At 38.1% G+C, this 23,503-nt stretch overlaps 1 protein-coding gene and 1 long non-coding RNA gene across 8 annotated transcripts in view; one reads left to right on the top strand and one right to left on the bottom strand.

Annotated features, from left to right (window-relative positions):
• il1rapl2 (interleukin 1 receptor accessory protein-like 2) overlaps window positions 1-23,503 on the top strand; it is a 430,428-nt gene that overhangs the window by 283,321 nt on the left and 123,604 nt on the right. For 2 of the 5 annotated variants that reach the window (XM_051072153.1, XM_051072156.1), the window contains one exon: window positions 6,823-6,976. The exons of 1 other annotated variant lie outside the window; for it this stretch is intronic. In XM_051072153.1, the coding sequence (XP_050928110.1) occupies window positions 6,823-6,976 (154 nt within the window). Of the gene's footprint in view, window positions 1-5,856; window positions 6,713-6,822; window positions 6,977-23,503 lie in introns of those variants that run through there. 2 more of the 5 variants (XM_051072154.1, XM_051072155.1) reach the window with 2 other exon arrangements.
• The window catches only part of LOC108879052 (uncharacterized), a 52,952-nt gene that overhangs the window by 24,461 nt on the left and 4,988 nt on the right, over window positions 1-23,503 (bottom strand). Inside the window, exon 1 of one of the 3 annotated variants that reach the window (XR_007813659.1) lies at window positions 12,704-12,865. The exons of 1 other annotated variant lie outside the window; for it this stretch is intronic. This is a non-coding gene — a long non-coding RNA (uncharacterized LOC108879052). Of the gene's footprint in view, window positions 1-11,708; window positions 11,820-12,703; window positions 12,866-23,503 lie in introns of those variants that run through there. One more of the 3 variants, XR_007813657.1, reaches the window with a different exon arrangement.

Here is a 23,503-nt window from a genome sequence, read left to right on the forward strand (position 1 = left end):
ATTTGTTTTATTGCTTGCTCAGTTGATTTGATAGGTGTGTTTCCAGTTACACTGAAAGATGTTTTTGCTCACACCTGGAATCTGTTTCAGCATGACAGCACATTCCTCATTTGTCTTAATGCACATAGGAAGTCATGAACACACTCCTATGCACATACTGGTAAGAGTGAAATCCATGTTTTATTCATAGCTGTCTTCAAATGCAAATAAAGTCGACCAACTGTACCCTTTTCTTTGCCATGTTACAAAATAACAAGCCACACACAACAGACAAGATTCACACGCGCACTTTTGTGTGTGTGTGTGTGTGTACCAGTCTTCAGTTTAATGTAGAAACTCGCAGATAACAAAAGGGTTATGAATGTCAGCCACTTACATTAGACACAGAATGGCAGCCACAAATCTTTCGTTTCACCTTTTAAATCTCTTTTTTCACCTCATTCATTTCTAGGAGGACAGGATGCAGCTTCACTGGACACATTTTACTGACATTAAATTGTCAAGCAAGGCCTTATTTGTAAGGCATGTTTGTTATAAAAGTCCTGCACAGAGCAGCAAAGGACACACATATAGGAAACCATTGGAGAATTTGTCAAAGTTAATTTCACAACTACAAAATAATGAGCAAATGTGGTGTTTCTTCACACCTCATGTATATTTGTAATGCTTTCACTTATTTATGCTACAGTATACTGTATTTATTAATTTAAAGGATTAGTTCAACATTTAAGGAAACAGACGTAACCGTTTTCTTGTTGAGAGTTTCATGAGAAGATCAATATCATCATGTCTGCATGCTAAATGTAAAGCTACCACAAGGAGCCGGTTAGCTTAGCTTAGCATTAAGACTGGAAACTGGGAAACAGTAAGCCTGCTGTCCAAAAACTTACTCATTAAAGCATTATATGTGGTCAACAAGATAATAGATTAGCTTTTGTGGTGCTTGTCAGTGCCTGATCTGTACCTGGTAGCACGATCCGTTCTGCACATGCGCCAAAATTGGAACATGCACAGAACTGAACCTATTTTACAACACTGCCCGATCCATTCCACACATGTGCAGTCATAAGTTTTAAACAGCCATAATAGCCTGTCTGCTTAGACATGTTGGAGTCGTGCAGTCGAGCCAGTTCACTTGACCAAACACTCTGTGAATGAAACAGTGGAAGTAAAACCAAACCTTTGCATAATTTTTATGTTTAAAGGGATAACTACGTTATTTTTGAACCAGGGTGATGATTTTGGGTGTAAATCATTGCTAGGGATAAAGGTCTTTAGAATAGGTGTAGTATAGATCAAGAACCGCAAACAGCTGCTGCAGTGTAAACAAACGATGCATACTTCCACATCAAAGTACATCTACTAAAGTAGTTGGTTTAGTCACCGAGAGGCTCAGAATGTTATTATAATTATCTGACGACATTATGAATAGGATTCATACAGAGACAGACCTATTTATTAACCAGAAACATTGCTTTTTATCTCAACCAGACTCCATTGACAAAACAGTAATTTAACTAATGAGAGCAGAACTATAATGCCACTCCCTCGATCTGTTAGTTTGTTAAGTTACTCTGTGGTACTTTTACTTACGTAAATGATCTGAATATTTCTTCCACCACTGAAAGTCACACAGTAACACTGACAAACTAACAGATGGAGACAGCGGTACTCCAGCAACTCCTGTGTTCTACCTGTAATATTACAGTTTTTATCATTGGAGTTTGGTAGCGATTACCGGGTACACTGTTCTTGATCAATAATGCACCGATTCCAAAGATAAATTCTGGATTGCATTGTCTAGCCCATATAATGATGGAATATGGTATAATTAGTCTGTCAATAAAGGTATATCATCTAAGCACTGTGTTGGTGTATGATTATGTTACCGATCGGTACAGCTAGCTATGGTTCGCTTCTGCTCATCTTGTGAAATCCAGTAGTGAAATTGGCATTAGCTAAGTGTTTGCTATGCATTTCTGTTATTTTTCGCTATTGGCAGAGGTACAGCGACATGCATATTTAGAGATATAATGGGTCTAACATCATTACAGAGGCCATATTCACATGTCTACTGTCAAGTGTTTTGTTCATATGCGTGATACAAATCGGGCAGGTGTAGGTTGTGTTTCCGCTTACGTAGTTCTGCGCATGTACAGAGCGGATCATGCTTCTGGGTACAGATTGGGCACTGACAGTGCTGGTTACCTGTGGACATAACAAAGATAGCTATTTTGACCTGTTTTAAGTCTTTATGCTAAGCTAAGCTAACAAGCTTTCCTACTGGCTTTAGTTTCATTTTTCTATGTCAGTTCTTGTGCAGTCAGAGTTTAAGAGACCTAAGAAATCCTGACAAGCAGCATTTGCTTTTTGAGTGAACTGAACCTTTAATATTTTTGCAGTCCTTACAGGCTGACATAAATGCTTTTATTCATGTGGATATAATAATCCTATTATCATAGCTTATTTCTCAATTACACAGTAATACTTTATTTCCCACAGATTGTGACATGCCTTGCTACAGTAAATAGGTTTGTTGAAAACAGATTACACTGTCAGTAAAGTGCATGAGTCCCATAAATGATCCCAATAAACACCAGTGCTGTTAATGCTGCTTTGTTGGCCTGCAAAGTGTGCACGGATCAAGAGAATGAAATAACCAGCAGCAATGAAATGCAAACACATCTCTAATAAGATCAAGATGAACCATAAATACCTACCCAGCACAATCTAATATGTAGCACAATATTAACTCTGTTTTTCAGTATTTCAAGATCTCTGCTCATTGCTCTGTGTCTTGAAGCCATTTTCTTGTCTGGTTAATAAAGTCCTGTGCCACATAAATGTCCTCCTCCTTCGTTTTGACAGATATTCACATTAGCAACTGTCTTCAGGGCTTAGATGTTCCATTAATAGCTTTTATTTTCAGGCGAATTTAGTATAATTTCTGTGTGGAAATTTGTAGAAAACATAACCTATTTAAAAAATAGGCAACAACTTAGAAGTAGTAAATTTAAAATAAACTTTTTTTATGCTGAAATGCAGGTGTATCTTGTGTCTTAATATTATAGCCTGCTGTATTTACACTTCCCAAAAGTGCAAAATCTTTAAAGTATTTATGCTTTCTTGTTTAGAATTAGACAAGCAGATTGATACCATTAAGATATCTGTACACTAAATACACCTAGAAGACCATACCCAGCAACTGGTTAGCTGAAAATGATGCATGTCCTGTTTGCCTTACAGGCAACTGGCAACAATGGACAACATTTATGTAGCGCTTTTATGGTCTATCGTCCACTTGATTTTTATGTAGGTCTCATTCACCCATTTACACACAAAGCACAGCATCAGGAGCAGTTAGGAGTTCAGTATCTCTCTGGAAGAGCCGGGAATTCAACTAGGAACTCTCTGATTACTAGACAACTGCTCTAACTCCTCAGCCATGGCATCCCCCAAAGTATAGCACAACAAAATGTGCAGCTCTAGCGTGTAGAGAATTTAATACTCTAGTGTCTTTTACCTCATGAGCATTTTACTAACTGAAGCATTTAAATGTATTCTACACAGCACCAGATATGAAGACACACCCACACACAAACATACAATTTGCATTCGTAAGAGGTGCACAACATGCACTAAATGCTTCTGACACAGCGTCTGCATTGTAGTCTAATTGAAACGTCATGTTTATAGTGAGATATGCATAATACATTTCCTCTTTACATAGATCCTGTTTTTACCATTTAGTGTTTGGCATCTGGTTTCAGGGTTGGACAGGTGGGGGGGGGGGACCATGACAAAGGCTGATACAATAGTGAGAAGGTGAAGAAAATGTGGAAGGACATGGCAGAGAGGGAGACAAGAGAAAGCTGCCTCAGTTCTCACCATTTCAGTTCATCTCAATTCAGTGTGTGTTACTGGCATACATGCATAGAACAATATCATCAAAGCAACAAGATAAAAGCATTTTTTAACATAAAATCCTTCTCTGCTTTTGAAATGGTTTTTGTATCAGTGCCTTTGCGAGGGAGGACCCAGATTTCTTTCAATTCCGATTTTTCATTACTAGAATTGACAGTGCATGTGGAGGTTTAACACGTCATCCATGATCCATGTCACACGTAATCACACGTCAGTGCACAGTATAATCTACATTACTAACAAGCAGAGGTGGAACAAGGTTGTTTGGTAAGTCATAAATAGATCCAGGGTCAAGTCTTGAGTCACAGTATATGTTCTGGGTTTAGCGTAATGCAAGTAGCTAAAAAGTCACATAAGGTGAAACCTGAAGTAACAGATTTTCTGGGGCACTTGAGGGCAGCAGAAATAAGCTATAAAGACAGCACTGATACTGTCAATTTATTAAGAAATGCAATATAAGTTATTATGGCTAGTGTGCTAGTGCAGCATTAGCATTTATTTGGAGTTAGGGTGTCTGGGTACGTGAAAGTCAAATAGTCACAACTTTAGATCTGTTTTTAATTCCTTAGAAAAATATCTAGCTCTTTAGCTGCTAAATGCTCCATGACCAGCTAGCTAGTAACGTATCTTAACAGCCCATAATAACATCATGTTAATGTTAGCTTCCATTTTTATAATGTCGACATCATGGCCTGCATGTTTGTCCATATTTCACATCATTGATTAGTTTTTATTTATTGATGAAAACACATTTTACTCTAGTTATCAAAGGTTATTTTTATTTCATTGTAGTCAAGTTATTGTAATGGAAACTGGACATCAGCAAATACTTTTCATAGTCTTTGTTGACAAAATCAACACTGGCTCTGACGGGGAGCATGGAAAAGTGTAAATAAATGCGGGGGTTCATAAAACGCTGGATGATCTGTATGTGAGAGAAAGACAGAGAGAGAGCCACAGCAGCATGCAGGAAAAGGCAACTGAATCACTGGATGAGAAAACAAGATGCTGCAGGCTGGAGATGGATTGATGAGGAGGAGAGAAACTGAGGGATGGATGGATAAAAGGCTTTCCAGGCCTCTAGTTCAATGTTCAGTGGTCTTGGTTAGGTCAATGACTAAAAATATTCTTGTGTCCCCTATAGGACACACACACACACACACACACACACACAGGGAGAGAGACAGAGAGAGAGACATAGGCAGCATTGATGGGATAAGTGGTTTAGATCCACTTAGATGAGAGGTTGTGGTTAGGGGACAGTGGGTGAGTCCTGTGTTCCTGTGTGTGTGTGCATTGGTGAGAGAGAAAGAAAGAGAGATCAATGTGGTCCTTTGTGTCTGGAGGTGAACTTGGGAGAACACACACAGCAACACATACACGTTCATACATGCACAAGCAATTACAATCACCTTGAGAAGATTTCAAGACTTCAAATCCAAAATGATGTTGAAAACACATTGCATCATACACATCATAACAAACTTCAAAGTTTGTTCTTTTCATTTCATTAGATAATTCGGCTCAAGGACATACTGTCACACATGAAACATCCTAACAGCAGAATGTAGTGTGATATCTCGCTGGCATAGGGAGCTCTAACCCCCCACATAGCACCAATACAAGTAACAAACAACTCACATTTGTGAGTGTATCTACAGTAATGTAAAATGATAACATTCTTTAATGTATTATTTCGTGAATAAACATTATGATATTTTTGGCTATTTGGGGCTGTACACACAGTGCCTGATTACGCATCCAGTACACATAAAGTTCCATGAATATTTATTTGAAGTTGTGTCTCTGGCTGTCAGATAAATATTCACTCTCGTTTCAGCTTTGCTTTGATTTTAATCAGTTTCTGAGTAAAATAAGTAAGAGAATATGAGAAAATAAGGGCTACATAATGCAATGATGGCTGTCATTGGTAATTGTTATTTGTAACACCTGTAGTTTCTTTATTTGGGATGAGAACTGATTAGCTGTTTAGCAACCACTACTTGGACAAAATCGGTAACAACGTAAAAGAAATACACCATTCCCTCAACATTGCCTAGAATTGTGCCTTTACAGAGTTTTACTTCTTAGAAAATTATTCTTTGTCTGTGTTTGTTAGAGGTTGTACAACCCATAATTTCTTGTGGATGCCAATTCCTACATTGTTGTCAATGAAACACTGAGATGTCAGAGGGCCTATAATTTCACCAAAATACCCACAACAGCAAACAGTCTGGCCAATACTTTCACCATTAAAAACAGCTCTTATACTGTGTTACACAGAGTTCCAGAGTTGGACAGTTGGAGGAAGCACTCATGTCACTGTTTGCATTAACTCTTGGACGGATAAACAAATCTGCTCAAAACAAATTCACTCAGATTCTACTGAGGTTGCTGGACTTGCCATAGAAATACAGACTGCACATAGGTGTACTTTTTTGCTGTTGATTCATTTAAATTCACAGCTTGAACAAGAGATTTTATTGGTGATTTTTCACTTTTTATGCACAGGAGTTTTTATGCAAAGTTAAAAGTCTGCCCATGTCAACAGAAGAGCGTGATAAAAACATTTTCCCACTGTTGTACTTATAATCTGTTCAGGAACTCAACATACTGCATGAAAGTGTCCATGTCGATGACGGTGGAGGAGAGTGATGAGGGGAAATGCTTCAGCAGCAAAATCCGCCATCTGGAGAAAGCTGAGATAACTCACAGCAAGATGATCACCTGTCCTGATATAGAAGACTATATGGCTCCATACAAACAGCCACAGATGACCTGGTATAAGGTATGATATATATACACACACACACACATACACAAACATTTAGAGTTACAATAACAAAGTCCTCTGTAGACCATTAAAACTGAATCAATCCTGTCTGTGTCTCCTGTCAGGAGTGTGAGCGGGTTGAATGGAGAAGCTCCGTCAGTGTGAACACCACACATATCTGGATACCCGAGGTGGAGGAGGGTGACGGGGGAAATTACACCTGTGAGTTACAGTATGGAACTAGACTGGTGCGGCGGACAACACAACTCAAAGTGACAGGTAGGACACAATGCATTAATGAATGAATGGTCATATAAAGAAAACACACATCACATGTACATGTAGTTTGAGGAATTTTGTGAATTATACAACACGTAAAAAGAAAATTAAATTACCAAGTTTTAGTGGTGAAAATGTGATTTGACCACAGACTAATTATTGCAGTGGCAGAGTTGAACAGAGCTAATTGTCAATGACAGTGAGAGGAGAACTGTTTGGATTAATCACAGTCAGCAGTTGCCCTGTGGTCTGTGTGAATGTTTTTCAGTATTAAGACAAATATTCCCCTGAAATACAACACAGGCTTTAAAATGTTTTTCTTACTAACATTTTTTTACAGGAGGCTGTGAAACACCCTGGCATTAGCTAACTTCTAGCTCATGATGATTGTATCAACAATCAGATGCACAGGTGTTTGGCAGTCCCTGCTCAGCCTGTTGTTCGCAGGCCGCTCAGAATGCAAATGTAAGGATTCAGTGGGGATGAAGTGTTTTAGATTATAATCTTTATTTCAAAGACATTCAATGACTATATAACAGTCTCTACAGGTGATCCTCAACATATTGAATTGGTTTGAAAGTAAAAGTCTCTTTACATATGTTATAGTGTTACTGCATGCATGAAAATGCAACTGCAATAATGACAGCCTCTCTACTTCTGCCCTCAACCAAGATTTGTCTGTTTGCTGGCACTGGAAAAGTACAGGCTGTACAGATTGATAGATGGCTTGATGAATTAATGAATGGATGGATAAACAAATGAATGAGTTAATTAATGAATAGGATAGGTCAGAGTGAGGACAAGTGAGGCTGTCTAACAGGGACCAAGAACACAAGCATCTACCGGATCTTTCTGTGCATTAAAGCACTCAGAATGGGTTTGGGTAAACTGACTGCCACCACAGTAACAGAGTAGACTTAAACCATGGCAGAAATATGTACTCTGTCTGCTTTTAATATACAGTGGATCTCTCAGTGACTCCATCCATTATTTTGACAGATGCGTAGACTCAGCAATACATCATTCATCATTACTACAGCGCTTTTAAAGTTTCCTTGAACACACAATACCAAGCTACCCTAAAACAGTTGAATACATTTACATTCTTGGCACCATTTTGTGTATTTGTATTTGGTCTATTTGTCTTATTCCCAGATTAAACATAGATTGTTTCAAGCTTCAGTGACTTTTGACTTAACTTTGACTCTTCAGTAACATCTGCACTGTTATAAGTTTACTATAAGTTAAGTTTACACTGAATTCCATCTACACTTTTGTATTATGTGTGTGTGCGTGTATGTGTGTGTGAGTGTGTGGGGGAGAGCTGCAGTCACTTTCATTATGTGCACACTGCTTGTGTTCTTGCTGTTATTGCTGTGCCATGTGCAATATGCATGTTGATGTCTGTAAGCAATGACAACATATTGTGCTTATTTTGTATGATACACACTCATGTACACATGCACCCTGCCTTTGCTTCACTTTACAGTTGGTTAGTTTGGCACTTGCACTCAGATACACATATGAAAACACACACACACTGAGTGATCTTCTAGTCCAACATAATATGATGTGCTATGATAAGCAGCATGAACTGAGAGTCGATACGGCTTCAACAGTATCCTTTTAGAGTACGCTGTCTTGCATTTAGTGCTCCATATCTCTTACAATTTGAATCCCAGAACCAAAGGGGCCTTTTTCATCTCACATTTTGTGCTGTGGTTCAGATGTACAGCTACCTCCTGTTGAGAAGAATTGATATGAGCAGCCATAGCTTCATTTGTTAAGGAATTATTCAGTACCACATTTTCTGGGTTCCCTTCATCTGTACACTCATGTGAAGGGAGATAAGAGTGGAAAGGGGAAATCACAGCCATTCTTATACATTTTCCATGCATTTATTGTGTATGTACTATATAGGAAACAGTTTCTATTGGTTCCCATGTTGAGTTGTCCAGCTGGAACAAGAGGTTGTAAACCATTGCTAAACTCTATGCTCAAATAGGATATTTTTTCTCCTGCAATGTAGATCTTTACTGTGTATTTAAATACACACACACACATATATATATAATTCTTTTTACATACAATATGTATATATTAGCATTAACAGCTCTTTATTTACTAGTCGAGAGAAAATGTTGCGAGCTCAGCATCAAACTTCATCCCTTTACTATACTAACCCTACTACTTACTAACCCTTTACAACAGCTGTCTGGTGTGGTGGAAAGAAATGCCAATGAAGTTAGCATGCTAACCAGCTAGCCCTGGCCTATCTCATCTCATAATACCAATGTTCAAATAATGCTGCCTAGAGGACATATTCTAACCTCTTGCCTTGTAAACACAAAGAAGGTGCAAGCGCTAAGTCAGTAACAGCTGTTAATGATAATGTTGGCTATGTAGCGATAGCTGAAACTTACATATAGAACCTTTTACATAACCAAGCAAAATGTTCATCTTGGGTGTTGGGTGTCAGAATCAAAGTAGTAAAGGGTCTGACTTACTTTTAGTCACACACACAAACATGCACACAGACAGGCAGGAGAGTAGCTAGATGCCAGGGATAGCGTCCCCATCATCATCAGCAGAGCCATTTTCACCAGAGTGCTGATATTTTGGCTTGACTTTCAGACATAGGGTCGATGTCCGTCCATCTATGAATTTACAGAGATTTAGAACATGAGATTGAGCTTTTATTGTGCTTTATATAACGAGTTGCCAACCTGTCTTCTCTGCTCTTCCACACTGTGTGTGTGTGTGCAGAGGGGCTAAGACACAAATGCGAAACAGGAGGAGAGAGATGCGACAGTAAATGACAACAGAATGCAGCAGACTCTCCCACTAAGCTGAAATGAAACAAATAAATTAGGTAAATAACATGTTTTTTTTCTTTTTTAGTTTAGTTTTACCTTAGACTTGCCCCACCACATCACCTCTGCCCTCCCAAGAAAATGTTAGAGAAAACACTTTATACATTCTAACAGAGACCTTCTCATATTCAGCCAGAATGTTGTTTCTTCTCGCACAATCTTGTACATTAACACAACAGGCAATCTAAGGATTTGTATGCCCCCAGTTTCTGCCTGACACCACAGGTAATCCTGTCAGATTGTCCATCCATTGAGTTAGCATGGTCAGGTCAGCCAGTCTGGTCCCACTGGTTAATGTAAATTTTTTCAAGTAACAAGTTTCAAGTAAGGCCCGGTATGCGCCCGTCGCATCGGCTCTTCAGTCTGGTGGTCTTCAGCATAAGGAGGTGAGGGAGAGTCCAATGCGGTTATGACACTATAGTTTTTAATGTTAAAAGGCTCCAGCAGTTCAAAACTCAAACTGAATACAGTTAACTCCATAATCTGTTCACTGTGTTCAGCTGTACATCTCCCTCTGAGCTGCTGCAGCAGGCGGCATGTGAGTGTCCACACCATAGATGCCACAGCGTTGCTACTGCAGCCCAGTCTTTGATAATAAATATCATTTCATTATACCCTCCCTCAGAGAGAGAGTAAGCTAGAGATACTGGTCTTCATATTATGTTCTGTTAACTCACTGACATAATTCAAATATAACCTGGGCTCTCCTTCACTTTATGCTGACGAACACCAGGTATGCTCACAGGTTTGCATCGGCTCTTCAGAACTCACACGCCAGAGGTCGGTGCCCCTCAGTTTACAGCAGAAGAACCTGACAGCTTCAGTGTCAGGTGAAGGAGCCTGATGTGGTTGTTATATAGTTATATACATTGTCATGACTAACGACTAACTAATGTATTACATAGGGTATTTACTCTAACTGTTGTCTTGCTAGCTAATGATCACTGTAACACTGATATCTGAAGTAAGTTATGTGCAGTGCACTTCATGCTTTGGAGAGAAAGCCTGTCTGTTGTCATGACTCCCTGTATATACACTTATTACTAAACATGAAGCTGAGGAGGGAGGATGAAGAAAGATATGGAGAACAGGAAAGGAAGGAACATTAAGGGAATGGAGGAGGAGAGTGGATGGAGAGGAGATGGTGAAAGATAGTGATAGAAATGTGAGAGGTGAAGAAAGGAAGATGTGGGATAGAAAATATGGAGAGGTAAAACAGAGAAGAAAGGAAAGGTGGATGGAAGAGGGAGGAAGATCAGTAAGAGGAAGAGAAAATTAAGTTGGAAATGTGAAGAAATGAAGATGAAGGATAGAGTGGGTGAAGAGGTAGGAGGATAAAGGAGAAGAAGTATGGTTAGGTAGAGGAAGGAAGTGAAAAAGAAAAGGCAGGTGAACAGTGGATGGTAGAGGGGAGGAAGTTGAGAGGGGTAGGAGGTAAGGAGAGGAAGTATGGTTAAATAAAGGAAGAAGAAAAGGTTAGGTAAAGGAAGAATAAAAGAAAAGAATGAAAAGAAAAGGAATTGTGGATGGTACAGGAAAGAAAATAAAAGACAGGTGTTGTAGCGAACCCAGCCAGACAATGGTAAAGCGTACTGATGTTTCCAGAAGAGTTTATTAATGTACAGCCGTTCATTCTTGTTTTGCACATAAATACTTCTCACACTGGAACACCGTAAGAGCTAAGGACAGACAAATAAAACAAAATGAGCTCTTACAAACAAACCGTCTTAACAATGAAATGACTCAAGGCTCCTTTTAGCTTCGCCGCATGCATACACTTCACTGAGGCTAAAGTTAGCATGACCGGTGAGTCCACCAAAAACACACATAACTCCACATAAACACATTTTACAACATACCTTGTTCCCAATTCTAGCCAGGTGCTTAACATATACCGGGAAATCCTTAAATTTCAGAGTTATGTCGCTCTCTGACCGCCCTGTGTCACAGTCTACGCTGTGCAAAGTCAATTGCTTTGTTCGCTATCTACTTCCGCCCGGGAGCACCAAAATAAAAGCATGTAGTGGCAAAAGCGGAAACAACAAATAAAGCATACAGGCAGCGATAATATGTTATTAAAACCTCCTTTTAAGAGTTACTTACAGGTGTGCTGTGGAAAAAGCTGGAGCTGCAAAAGAAGATGAAGGACAGAAAGATGGAGAGATAACAGAAGGAAGATGGAATGAGACAAAAGAAAAGAGTTAGGATGGAGAGGTAAAGAATAAATAGAAAGGTCAGGGCGATAAAAGATGGAAAGAATGGATCAGTAATGGGAGGAGAGAAAGGTTGAAGGGAGATGACGTGAGGTTAGGTCACATGACGAAGATGAAGGAGAGAAAGGGTGGATGGGAGAAGGAGGGAGATGAAGGGAAAAAAGAAGGGCTAACAAAAGATAATTTCCTACTTTCCTGATGGACCACTCAAACAGTAGCATCATTGTTCCTGCTGTCACTGTCTGACAACCTTCTCTCTGAGGCTCCACAACCTCCTTTATTTCTTCATTTCTGATTTCTCATCTGATCTCCTGTCCTCCTTCCCAGGATACTAAGAAAAAGTAAATGTCTCAGTTATAAAGAAAAACCTCATAGCTGTTGTGAAATCAATCCTGTATTTATTGTATGTGTGTGTTTTTTAAGTAGGTACTTACCCAGACTGAATTGAAATAATATTTTAAACTGTGATACATTAACTAATCATGTTAATTAATTAATTAATTAATACAGTTTCTAGTAAGAGGAAGGATGTAGATGATTTGAAGATAAAATATAAACAAATGAAAGAAGTAATTTGGCTTAGATACATGTAAAGCTAAATAACATGTTTGTCATGCTTTGGTCAAATTAGAAAATCTTACCTAGCTTCTTCTTTTGTGTCGGCTCTCCAAGTCAACTGAACAAAGACACTGTAGAGAATGAAACACATGGCTAGAGAGTAGATGGGTGTAAATAACCACTGAAGACAAGTGTTAGTCAGTCCAGGCTCTGGTTAGGTGAGTGTTCTGTGTAGAAGCAGTCAGTTCCAGAATGAATGCATCATAGCAGATGAACGGAAGGCTCATTATAATATAATAGAACCTTTCTCTTCTCTGTGAAACCACACACACACACACACACATATACAGTTGTACACTTATCTTTGTGGGGACCTGCCATTGACTTAATGCATGATACTGTCAGACCCAACAAGTGTAGTGAGCTCTAGGTTTTCAGCCCCTTACCCTACCCTCGTAACCTTAGCCATTATAACTGAATCCCCAAAATCCTGTCTCATTGCCCTGCTACTTTTTTTTAAAATCAGTTATATTAAAAATAAATAAATAATAATTGTATATAATTTTGATCATTATTGTGTACTTTCCCATAGGTTAAATTTCTATACAGCATATGCTCATTGATACAGCACCATGTAATGTATGTATTTAAAAAATATTGGTTGAATTAGATATGGAGTAGGTACGGAGTAAAGATAAAATGTACAGCAGGACATTTTGTACAGTACGCTGTTACAACAACTGAGAGTATTAATTAAAAATGAATTCAGTTACACTTGATATTAGCCTTCACTTATTCACTAACTAGTTCTTCATTAGCATGCATATTGGCTCTTTATTACTCATCACATGATCATATTATTATAGTGTCCAAATAAGTCTAAATGAAATCTCTGTAATTCCTACCACTCTAAAGTGAGGTCTTGGTCATCAGTTTCATGTGTAGTTATGTAAGAAAAGACCATATTACCATATGAACATATTATACTAAGTTATTGAGGGAAAAGTTAATGGTCTAGAAGCAATAGAATATGATCATGTATAGTTAGGGATTAATCAGTGCTTAAAGAGCCAATGTGCATGTGAATAAGCAACTAGTTAATGGTGAATAAATGTAGCCTACTATAAAGTGTTACAGAAAACAGACAGACTTCATTACACCACAGTCAAAAGATCACACTGTCAGTAAAAGCAGGTAAATGAGATATAAAGGGAAACAGAAGTTCAATGCTGTGGGGCGGCTGTGGCTCAGGAGGTAGAGCGGGTCACCCACTAATCGGAAGGTCAGCTGTTCGATCCCCGGCTCCTCCAGTCCATGCCGAAGTATCCTTGGGCAAGATACTGAACCCCACGTTGCCCATGTTTGCAACATCGGTGTGTGAATGTGTTAGAGCGCTTTGTAATAGTGCAAGCACTGTGTGGCGAATGGGTGAATGTGATGGGTAGTGTAAAGTGCTTTGAGTGGTCGATACGACTAGAAAAGCGCTATATAAGTACCAGTCCATTTTTTAATCATCTTCTTAGAGGATTTGAATTTTAATTTGCGTTATATTATTTTAATCCCTGGAAGATGTGTAAATCTGTTCAAATAGATGTATTATGTCATCAGGCTGAGTTTCCAAGGTAAATTAATTAATTTTCACAGTAAATTATGAGGTTTGCCAATTGTGATTCTCAGTGGTTTTCTCATTAGGCAAACAGTGGCCATTATAATGTGACCATAATGAAATAATCTACATCAGTTTGACTGAAAATCACAAAAGTTAAACTCCACATGCAGCTCACGTTACCCTGGGATGTTACTTGTCATTATCAGATACATCACAGAAATGATCAGGAAAGCAAACTAGCATATGGGGATAAATGAACTTTGTGATGTAATATAAGCATGAATGAACTGAGCGGTGTGTGTGTGTGTGTGTGTGCGTGTGTGTGTGTGTCAGTTGGATGCTACACATGCAGAATGCTGTGGGGCCAATTTATCTCATCCTGTTCAGGAAGCCAGAATACTCTCTCACTCTTATTACTCTTTTTCCTCTTTCAGCCTTTCCCCTTCTCTTCCTCTCTATATTCATCCACATTTAGATCTTTTCCTCTTTTCTCTTCATTTCTACAAATAGAGAGCTAAGAGCCAATTCTCTGGCTATTCCAGCTCCAATCCTCATGACCCAAAGCAAGATATGTGTGAGACTGTGTACATGCATGAATGTATATAGCACACACTGAGTGTGTGTATGCTTTATGTGTCTATGTGCATTGTTGACATCTGACTCTCAAACAATTTACTATGTCATGGTAGTTCAGCATTTTAGCAGCAGCATATGCTGTTGTACAGGATCCATCTATCTCACATGGTGGAATCAGGGATTTCTCCAACTTCAGCTCGGTATCTCCAAGAGCACGCCTCCACTGTAAATAATTTTCAGTGAAACCAGCCCCCAAGACATCTGTCAGTGTGTGCCAGGCCTTGGCTAAACATCTCTGTCCTTGATCCTCTAGTTAGGTCTGTGTCTCTTGGCAGAAGGTTTTATCACCATGCTTTCAACATTAAATGGAGATTAAAGTAAAGACACAGGCAGAGCCTGCAGATCAGCTGTTGGCTATGATGTTGATTCCAGGAAAATACACATAGCTGAAAAGAAATGCTGGAAATAGACCCAAATTTGACTGAGATTGAGGAAAAACCTCCAGTAGGAAGGATGTGTTCTAAATGTCACACTCTGGATGTGGTTCATTTAAGCAATATTAACCAAGAGGGTGTGCTTTAACGTCATTCGAGCACAGCGGGGATGCGGTCCGGACCGAGGCACTTGTAATATTGCAATTATACAACTATTACCAACAAAGTAAAATGTATATGGCGGAGTAATATTTTTAGTGATGAGTAAGGCATGCTGTCATGCTGTCATGCTGATTTGAGCACATTCTAAATGTCTTGACCAATCAGATTGCTTGGTTGGAACTACTTATTGTATAATCAAAGCTTCTTACTCTTTTTAAACATTCACAGCTTTTAATTAACTACTTCACCTGAGGGAAGTGTACACTTTGTAAGGCTGGCTAATCCCATGTGTTTACGATGCTGTTCAGTTTGAAGCCTTGGTGCAGACTTTAGACTGATTGTGTACATTTGGGCTTGTTTTACTTTATAGTAGTTCTGTTTTATACCTTATTGCTTGACATTTGATTTCAAATAAACCCAATTTGAAATAAAAACCAGTAAAGACAAGTGAAGTATGTTTGTATGTATGTTTGCCCATACTATTTTCCTGTTATAGAATTACTTTTGGTCAGGTCACATAAAGGGCACCACATCCATCAGCACAACTCAGCCAGTGAAGTCTTCTTTTCTCACTTAAACTAATCTATATTTACATGGTGAAGAAAAATGTGTAATGTGATGTAATGCAGCTCTGTCACAAATAGTTTTAGTGAATGTGTAAAAAGAATAAACTATAATGTTGACAGTGCTACTTGGGTCACTGAATACTTCCTGTCTGTATAAAAAAAAATCAAATCAAAATAATTAATTTATACATACCATAACTATACATATATGTAAAGACACAGTGCTTACTAAACAAGGTTTCTTTTTGCAATGGTGAAAAATGAGCACATTTTATTAAGCTGCAAACATTTAATTGAAATCCCAACATTCAGAGCAGCACTCGTGAGAAAGTGCATCCAAACTTAGCCCTTGAGCTTTACTAAATTTAAAATAGGTCTGCTTTAGTACACACTTTGCACATGTATTACGAATGAAAACTATGAGAAACAAATTGGACTTAGAAAAGCAAGGAGTCAATATATTGAGAGCATAATTATAGCATCTTTTTTCTAATGGCATACAGTTTACCTGTAACAAGACCAAGCATCTAAAGCCACACCAACAGCTCTGTGATTAATACTAATGCCCTCTTTTGAACCTGATGTTGGCACCAGAAGAAAAGTCAGAGGATCAGAAGTCCTTAAGATACAATAGGTGGGTTTCCATCCAAATTTCAAGCAAATTTAGGCCATAGAAAATACTTGCATATTTAAAATACTTGCAATTAATGCATGTTTCCATCCTGTCATATGGATACTTGACATTGGTTCCTCAAGGTGAACAATAGGCAGAGCTTTTCTCCTTTAGTTAGATGCCATTAAACCATTGTAGAAAAAGAGGTTGCAACAAGGTGATGGAGTTAAAAGAGTCACTGCTGGTAAAGAAATGGTGCACTGAATGTGTTTCTTGAAGGCCATTCATTCCAGAGTCATAACTGTGGGTTAGAGAGGCAGGGGGTATTGGCATGTGTTTCTGTCTGCAGTGTCTTTTTTGATGCTATTACTAGAAATTTCCATTGTCAGAAATACACAAGGGCAAAGATCTGGTGGAGGAGAGAAAATTTAATTAGGACAATTAAAAAAAAAAAAAAACAATTACAGTGCAATAAAAATGTTTATATGCATTTTTAAGCCTCTGCCAGAGGCATTATGTTTTTAGGTTGTCTGTTTGTCCTCCGCATGTCCATACATGTGTCTGTCCTATTCTTGTGAACACAGTATCTCAGGAATGCCTTGAAGTTCACTTGGACTCAAGAATGAACGGATTATATTTTGTTATTTAAAGGTCAAAGGTCAAGGTCCCTGTGACCTCAAAAAACATGCTTTTGGCCCTGACTCAAGAGGCCCTATGCTAATTATGACAACATTTCACACAAATATTTAATATGATAAAATTATGATATGATGACATTTTAGGTCAGCTTCACTGTGACATCAGCTGGTTGCAAAATCACTTCTCTGGTCATTCAACACCCATATTTTCTGCAATTTGACTGCTTGGTGGAGGCATACAACCACGAGAGGGTAATTCCAGGGTCAAGCTAAAATTAATAATTCTCAAGACCCTGATCGATTACTACTACAGTGTGATTGTGATTAAAATCCTACTTTTGCAGTAATTTCAGGTCATAAGTCAAAGTTTGACCAATGGTCAGTGATAGCATTAGCCATAAACAAATCACAACAGAATATTAGATGAAGAAAAGCTTGCAGTGCTAATTTTATGAAACCTTCCCCACCTTATTCAACCAGTCTTAAATTGAAAGTTTTTTTTTAAAAATGTGTTTGTGTGTGAATACCCTTATGTGTGTTCGTGATCACGCAGTTGTTAGTGATACTGTGTGATCTCTCTAGTGATCACAGAATACAGAGTCATATAGTATTACTGCTGTAGCCTGGAGAGTGGAGGCCCCAGAATAGATCACACACTGAGACACACACTGAAATACTTAAGCAAACATAAACAGATGAAGCACATACACGGTTCGCTGGGTAGAACAGATCTGATTGGGTCAGAGCAGGGGTAACTCAGGGTCAGTGGAGGGAGCGAGAAATGAGGGAAAAAACAGAGAAAAAGAAACAGAAAGAATCGAAAAACAGAAAAATGAGAAAGAAACAGGAAAGAACGAGACAACTGTTTTAAAGAAGCACAGTTAAGGTAGAAGGAGGGAGAATGAAGAAAGGAAATGAGAACCTGGCTTTTTAAATCTTACCTTTCAAATATGACCGCCTATTGTTATATGAGGTAAGAGCCACACTTCGGCCAGATTATGATGTCTGACCTAGTTTTGTTAACTGACGAAGACTGCGATGTCACTGAAAACTCTGAAAAGCTGGAAAGTGAACCTTTGAACTTGTATTTTGTTGTATTTATTGTTCAGGTTGTATAGAATGAAAAAGTAAGAAAAAAATGAAAAGGGCACTTTCTGAAAAATGAAATATTAAAACTTACAGTTGTTTTTATATCTAAAGTTTCAGCAGAAACTACAAAATAATGAATAACATAGATGGAAATGGAGAGATAAATAGACTGATGGAGCAAAGGAAAGAGAGATGTAGAGCTGTTTATCATGTTATTACTAAATCCAAGCCAGAAATGCAGGTCATTAAAAGTTCATGTACATGTAACATATATACCCATAATTTAACTTAAAATTGAGACATAATGAATTATAATTTAATGATAAATGCTTCTTTACTGTGCCACTGTAGGTACATACAATAAAATTAAAATGGCAGCAAAAACATAAATAAAATAATCTACATCTCAACCCTGATTTACATCATTATCCAAGACATTAATGTAGCTCATTGAAATGATCAAATGATAGATTCTTGGAGGAAGTGACAGACGTAAAAGTCTTTTTATTTTTTAAATCAAAGTGCATTTGTGCAGACAGAGGGACAGTGAGAAGCAGACAGACTGAACTCTCTAATCTTGTTTTTATATCCGTCATACCCCACAGTGAAGAGCTCCAGCAGCCCTGAGCTGCCTTCAGGAGCAATCTGCTACCTACTGCACCACAGCTCTGTGTGCGTGTGTGTGTGTGTGTGTGTGTGTGTGTGAGAGAGAGAGAGAGAGAGAGAGGGAGGGAGAGAGTGTGTGTGTTTGCCCGCAAGCCTACATACATACAAATAAGAGTAGGTGTATGATGATGTATCTGGCATGATGTGTGTCCTCGTTCTTTATGACTGTATAAGAACTGAAGATATCAAAATGTTGGGATAGCTGGTTGCACATTTTAGAAAATGGACTATAAAAGAAATCAAAGACAACAAGATCATCTGCTTAGATTTGATAGTTAAAAAAATGTATCTGTTCCCAAAATGTTATATATATATATATATATATATATATATATATATATATATATATATATATATATATATATATATATATATATATATATACATATACACATACATACATATACATACATATATATGTACACATACATATATATATCCAGTAATCTACTGGATCTACTGAAATGTAACAAAAGGCATGCAAAGTTTGCAGAAGCCTCTGCACATCCAAACTCCACCTACACTTTCCGTTATACTGCCTGATGAGACCTCTTATTTGGGCTATGAGGACAGGTACACACTACACTTGACTGACACACTGGCCTCTCCTGTTAATTTTGTTGCACCTGTTAAGGAGGGACAGTTTACCCATCTTATCATTTTTCCTGGTGCATGAACTATCATCAGAAAAAAACAAGACACTTGCACACAGTAGTTTCCTGTGATGGAAATATGCCATTTATATTTGTTTAATGTTTTTGATTTTTATGATTATAGTCTTCTTATCAGTCCATGCAGACCTGATGTTGTCATCTGCCACAGTTTTTCATCTCTTCAGTGGAAGCGTCAGTAGTTGTAAATCATGTACCTCATGATTTATTCACTAGTCTCTTTCCATTGCACTTTTTTTTTTGATATAACAACTTGTCATCCTTATTAAAAACTTTCAAAATGAAAATACACACAATAACCGGTGGATGGCAACATACTCATACAAGCATGACAGACAGTGATCATAAAGGTAAGAGTTCCTTTTACAGCAAAAAAAACACCAAACCTTTGTGCATCCTGTGTTTATGTGCCACAAACAGCAAATGTGCCAACTGTACAGACTGGGTGCAGGCATTGCTACCTACATGCTAGCTTTTTAGCACACTTTCAACTCACTCAGGCATGTCTTTGCCTACATTCTCGCCACCTGGAGCGAATTGGAATCTGTTCAACTCCACTGTCTTTTTATTGACCTTGTATGCAGCCATCTCTAAAAGTCATGTCACTGTCATTCTGAGCATACCTTTACATTGTTCTCTGTTACTTACCAGGCAATCCTATGCTTTCTGTGCTATGCTAAATCTCTGAGCTCATCCAGTTAGCATTCATTTTCCAGATTTACTCTAGGTGACATCATTGTCTAATCTTGTTCCTCTGCATACTTTGTTTCAACCAATTTTCTCTCTCTCTCTCTCTCTGTATGTTTGCTTCTCTATTCCTCAGTCTATTTCCACCCGTAGCCATTTTTCAAAAAAGTCTCATTCATATTTCAGAGGCATTTCAAAGTAAAATGCGTGTTAGCAAAGTACACAGCATTCAGGCTAAATTTAACACTGCTCAGGATTTCTGTGTCTGTGTGTGAGAGACAGACAGGGAGAGAGAGACAGACAGAGGGAGACAAAGAAAGAGAGGTGATTTGCTGTGGTGCAAAATGTTTGTAACCTCACTGGAATAATGTTAAGCCTAATGCAACATTACTTCCCCTGCATGACAGTTTCCCCCTCCCATGCACACACACACACACACACACACTTGCTCTTTCTGTAGGACACAGAGCACATTAAAAGAATGTGTGTCTTTCCCTTCCTGTCTACATCTGTTGCTGTCCGTCTCTCCATCTCTCTCACTGTTATTTTCCTTTTTTCCTCTCTTGTCCCTTGTTCTCTCTCCCCTCTTTCTTTCTCTCTCTGCCTTCCTCTCACTCTATTGTTTCCTGTCCATCTTTCCTCTCTCTGTGTTACATTGTTCTTCTCTTCATCTCTCCTGTACTCTCTTGTCCTCCTGTTCCATCTATTCCCCTCTCTTTCTCAATTCGACACACTGTATTGTGTGTGTGTGTGTGTGTGTGTGTGTGTGTGTGTGTGTGTGTGTGTGTGTGCGTATGTGTGTGCGTGTTTGTACGTGTGTTAAGGGCTCATGACCTAGTTAGAGACTCACCTCCTAATTCATTGTGAAATTGGCTCTGTTCTCCAAAGACAGAGGGACTCGATGAGGTTACTACACACTCACACACACACACACACACGCATACACATACACACTTGCTCTTCCTATTAACATGACTTTGCAACTTAAATAGAAAACGAGACACAGAGATGGCAGGAGACAGAGGAGAAAGAGACAAACAACACAAAGAACAGAATATTCGGCTGTTGTTTCAGAGGGAGATCTCATTGATCTAAAAGTTAGAGGTCAGGGGGTTATGTAACATTTAAAAGATGCATTATGCCAATTTTAGAATTCGTTGTCTGGGTTTGCATCCCCAAACCAATTCATGGCGATTGGACTCAGGGCACAGTTGTATTTCTAAAAAGGTCATGGCATCGAGGCACTGGGAGCTTTCTTCACCCGGCAGTGATGCAGGATGACCGAATGTTGGAATGTTAGGGCACAACATTTTCTCTCAACTCAAATCAAATCTCTTTTGCTCAAACTGCTTTAACTGTTTCTTATTGTAAAGTGAACATAATCGCAAAGGCCAAACAGGCTAGAAGTCCAGTTGTCACTCAGATATGTGCATTCATTGTGGGAGTTTTAAAGCTGCTTCCTCTGCTTCCTTTCATAATAAAATAGAGAATTATCCAGTTATTAATCAGAAAAATACTTTTTAAATTCTTGTTTTAGAAAAATGTTATCAAAGGGCATAAAAGTTTTAATGGGCTCTTCATAGATCAGCTCAACAAGGTTGGGTATGGCAGTGGAATCAATGAATTTAGCAATGAACTTGTGACTGGAACATACTGAGCATGCAAACACTAAAGAAATGCACTATAGTTTGAGAAGTTTCTTAGTGATTAGTCAGAAAATAAAACAGATTTCTTAAAACAGAGGAACTGTTATGATGATCAGTGATTGTGATGACGTAAAATCGCACTCAAATATGAGAGAAAATGTGATAGCTGTGTGAAAATTCAAACCTAAGGTGTGAAGATGATAAATTTCTGTTTTAAAGAGAATATTTTTCTCAAATGTTGTACACCGTGATGAAGTTTGACAGTATACATATAGAGAGAGGTACAGACAGGTATAAAGACTGATGGTGAAAGCAAAACAGAATGACTCATGTCAGCCACCACCGTTTGGTGTTGTTACTTGTAGATTATTACTTATCTATTTTAGGATCCTGTTCCTTAGTTTGCAGTCTTTCAGTTGAATGCTTTATAACATAGGCAAAGTGTTATATTGTTTCATAAAACTTTTCCCATGCAATTACATGACTTTAACCCTCTTTAAATAAGTGTCCTCATTAGGGAAATGATGGAGTTGAACAAAGAACACTTAGTATGATGCATTTTTCCAAATATGTTCTCTTGTTGTATTGAAAACAATTATTAGTTTTAAACAAGTATTTCTAGTCATCAGTAGAAGTACTGATATGAATTATTTTGTGATGGTCTAATAAGCATACATACATACATACATATATATATATATATATATATGTGTGTGTGTGTGTGTGTGTGTGTGTGTGTGTGTGTGTATATGTATATGCTTATTTGGTAAAGTACTGACAGTGTCATCCTGTCAATAAAGGAGTCATGTTGGGAAACGCTTGTAGGGATTATTTGGGTCCACAATGACAAATGTTTAGGAATGAAGGTTGTGGTATTGCTGGCAATCAAAATGCAAATGTATGCTCTGTATTTTTGTTCATGTGACTGTTTGATATGACATACACCACTCTCTATAGGATAGGGACATACACCAAAAATGCTAGCAGTTAATTGTACCCCAAAGTATCTCACTGGCCTAACAGTTTCTCCAAATTAAATGGCAAAATACATAATTCGTAATGCCCTAAGTGTTTTCTGGTCTGATGCAACTATTAGCAGGATGATATTATTTGACTCAAATGACTCGGGTAGGGTTAGGAAAAGTTTGGCTAGTCTCAAAGTCAAGCCTTTTGTTGGACTCCAGGACAGCAGTGACAGCATTTCCTCCTTTACCAGGCATCTTAGTCACTAGTCTTCAAAAATGTTTTCTTTTCATCAGATATATATACAGAACAGCAGGGGTGTTTTATTGTGTAATATGGATTTCCTCGTGATATGATTTGCACTTTAAAAGAATTGTTGTACCTGAAAAATCCTTGTGGAAAAAGCAGCAACACATTGTCATATTCATGTGTTGATTAGTGAGAATGTGTTTTTGACAAATGTCCTCAAAATAACCTCAGTAATAAGCCCATGAAGATGCAAATTAATGCTACCAACGGCAAAAACGTGGTATTCTTTTGTTGGATAAAGGCATTTTGCTGTT

This window comes from Lates calcarifer, linkage group LG8 (genome assembly GCF_001640805.2).
Source record: "Lates calcarifer isolate ASB-BC8 linkage group LG8, TLL_Latcal_v3, whole genome shotgun sequence".
Lineage (NCBI taxonomy): Eukaryota > Metazoa > Chordata > Actinopteri > Centropomidae > Lates > Lates calcarifer.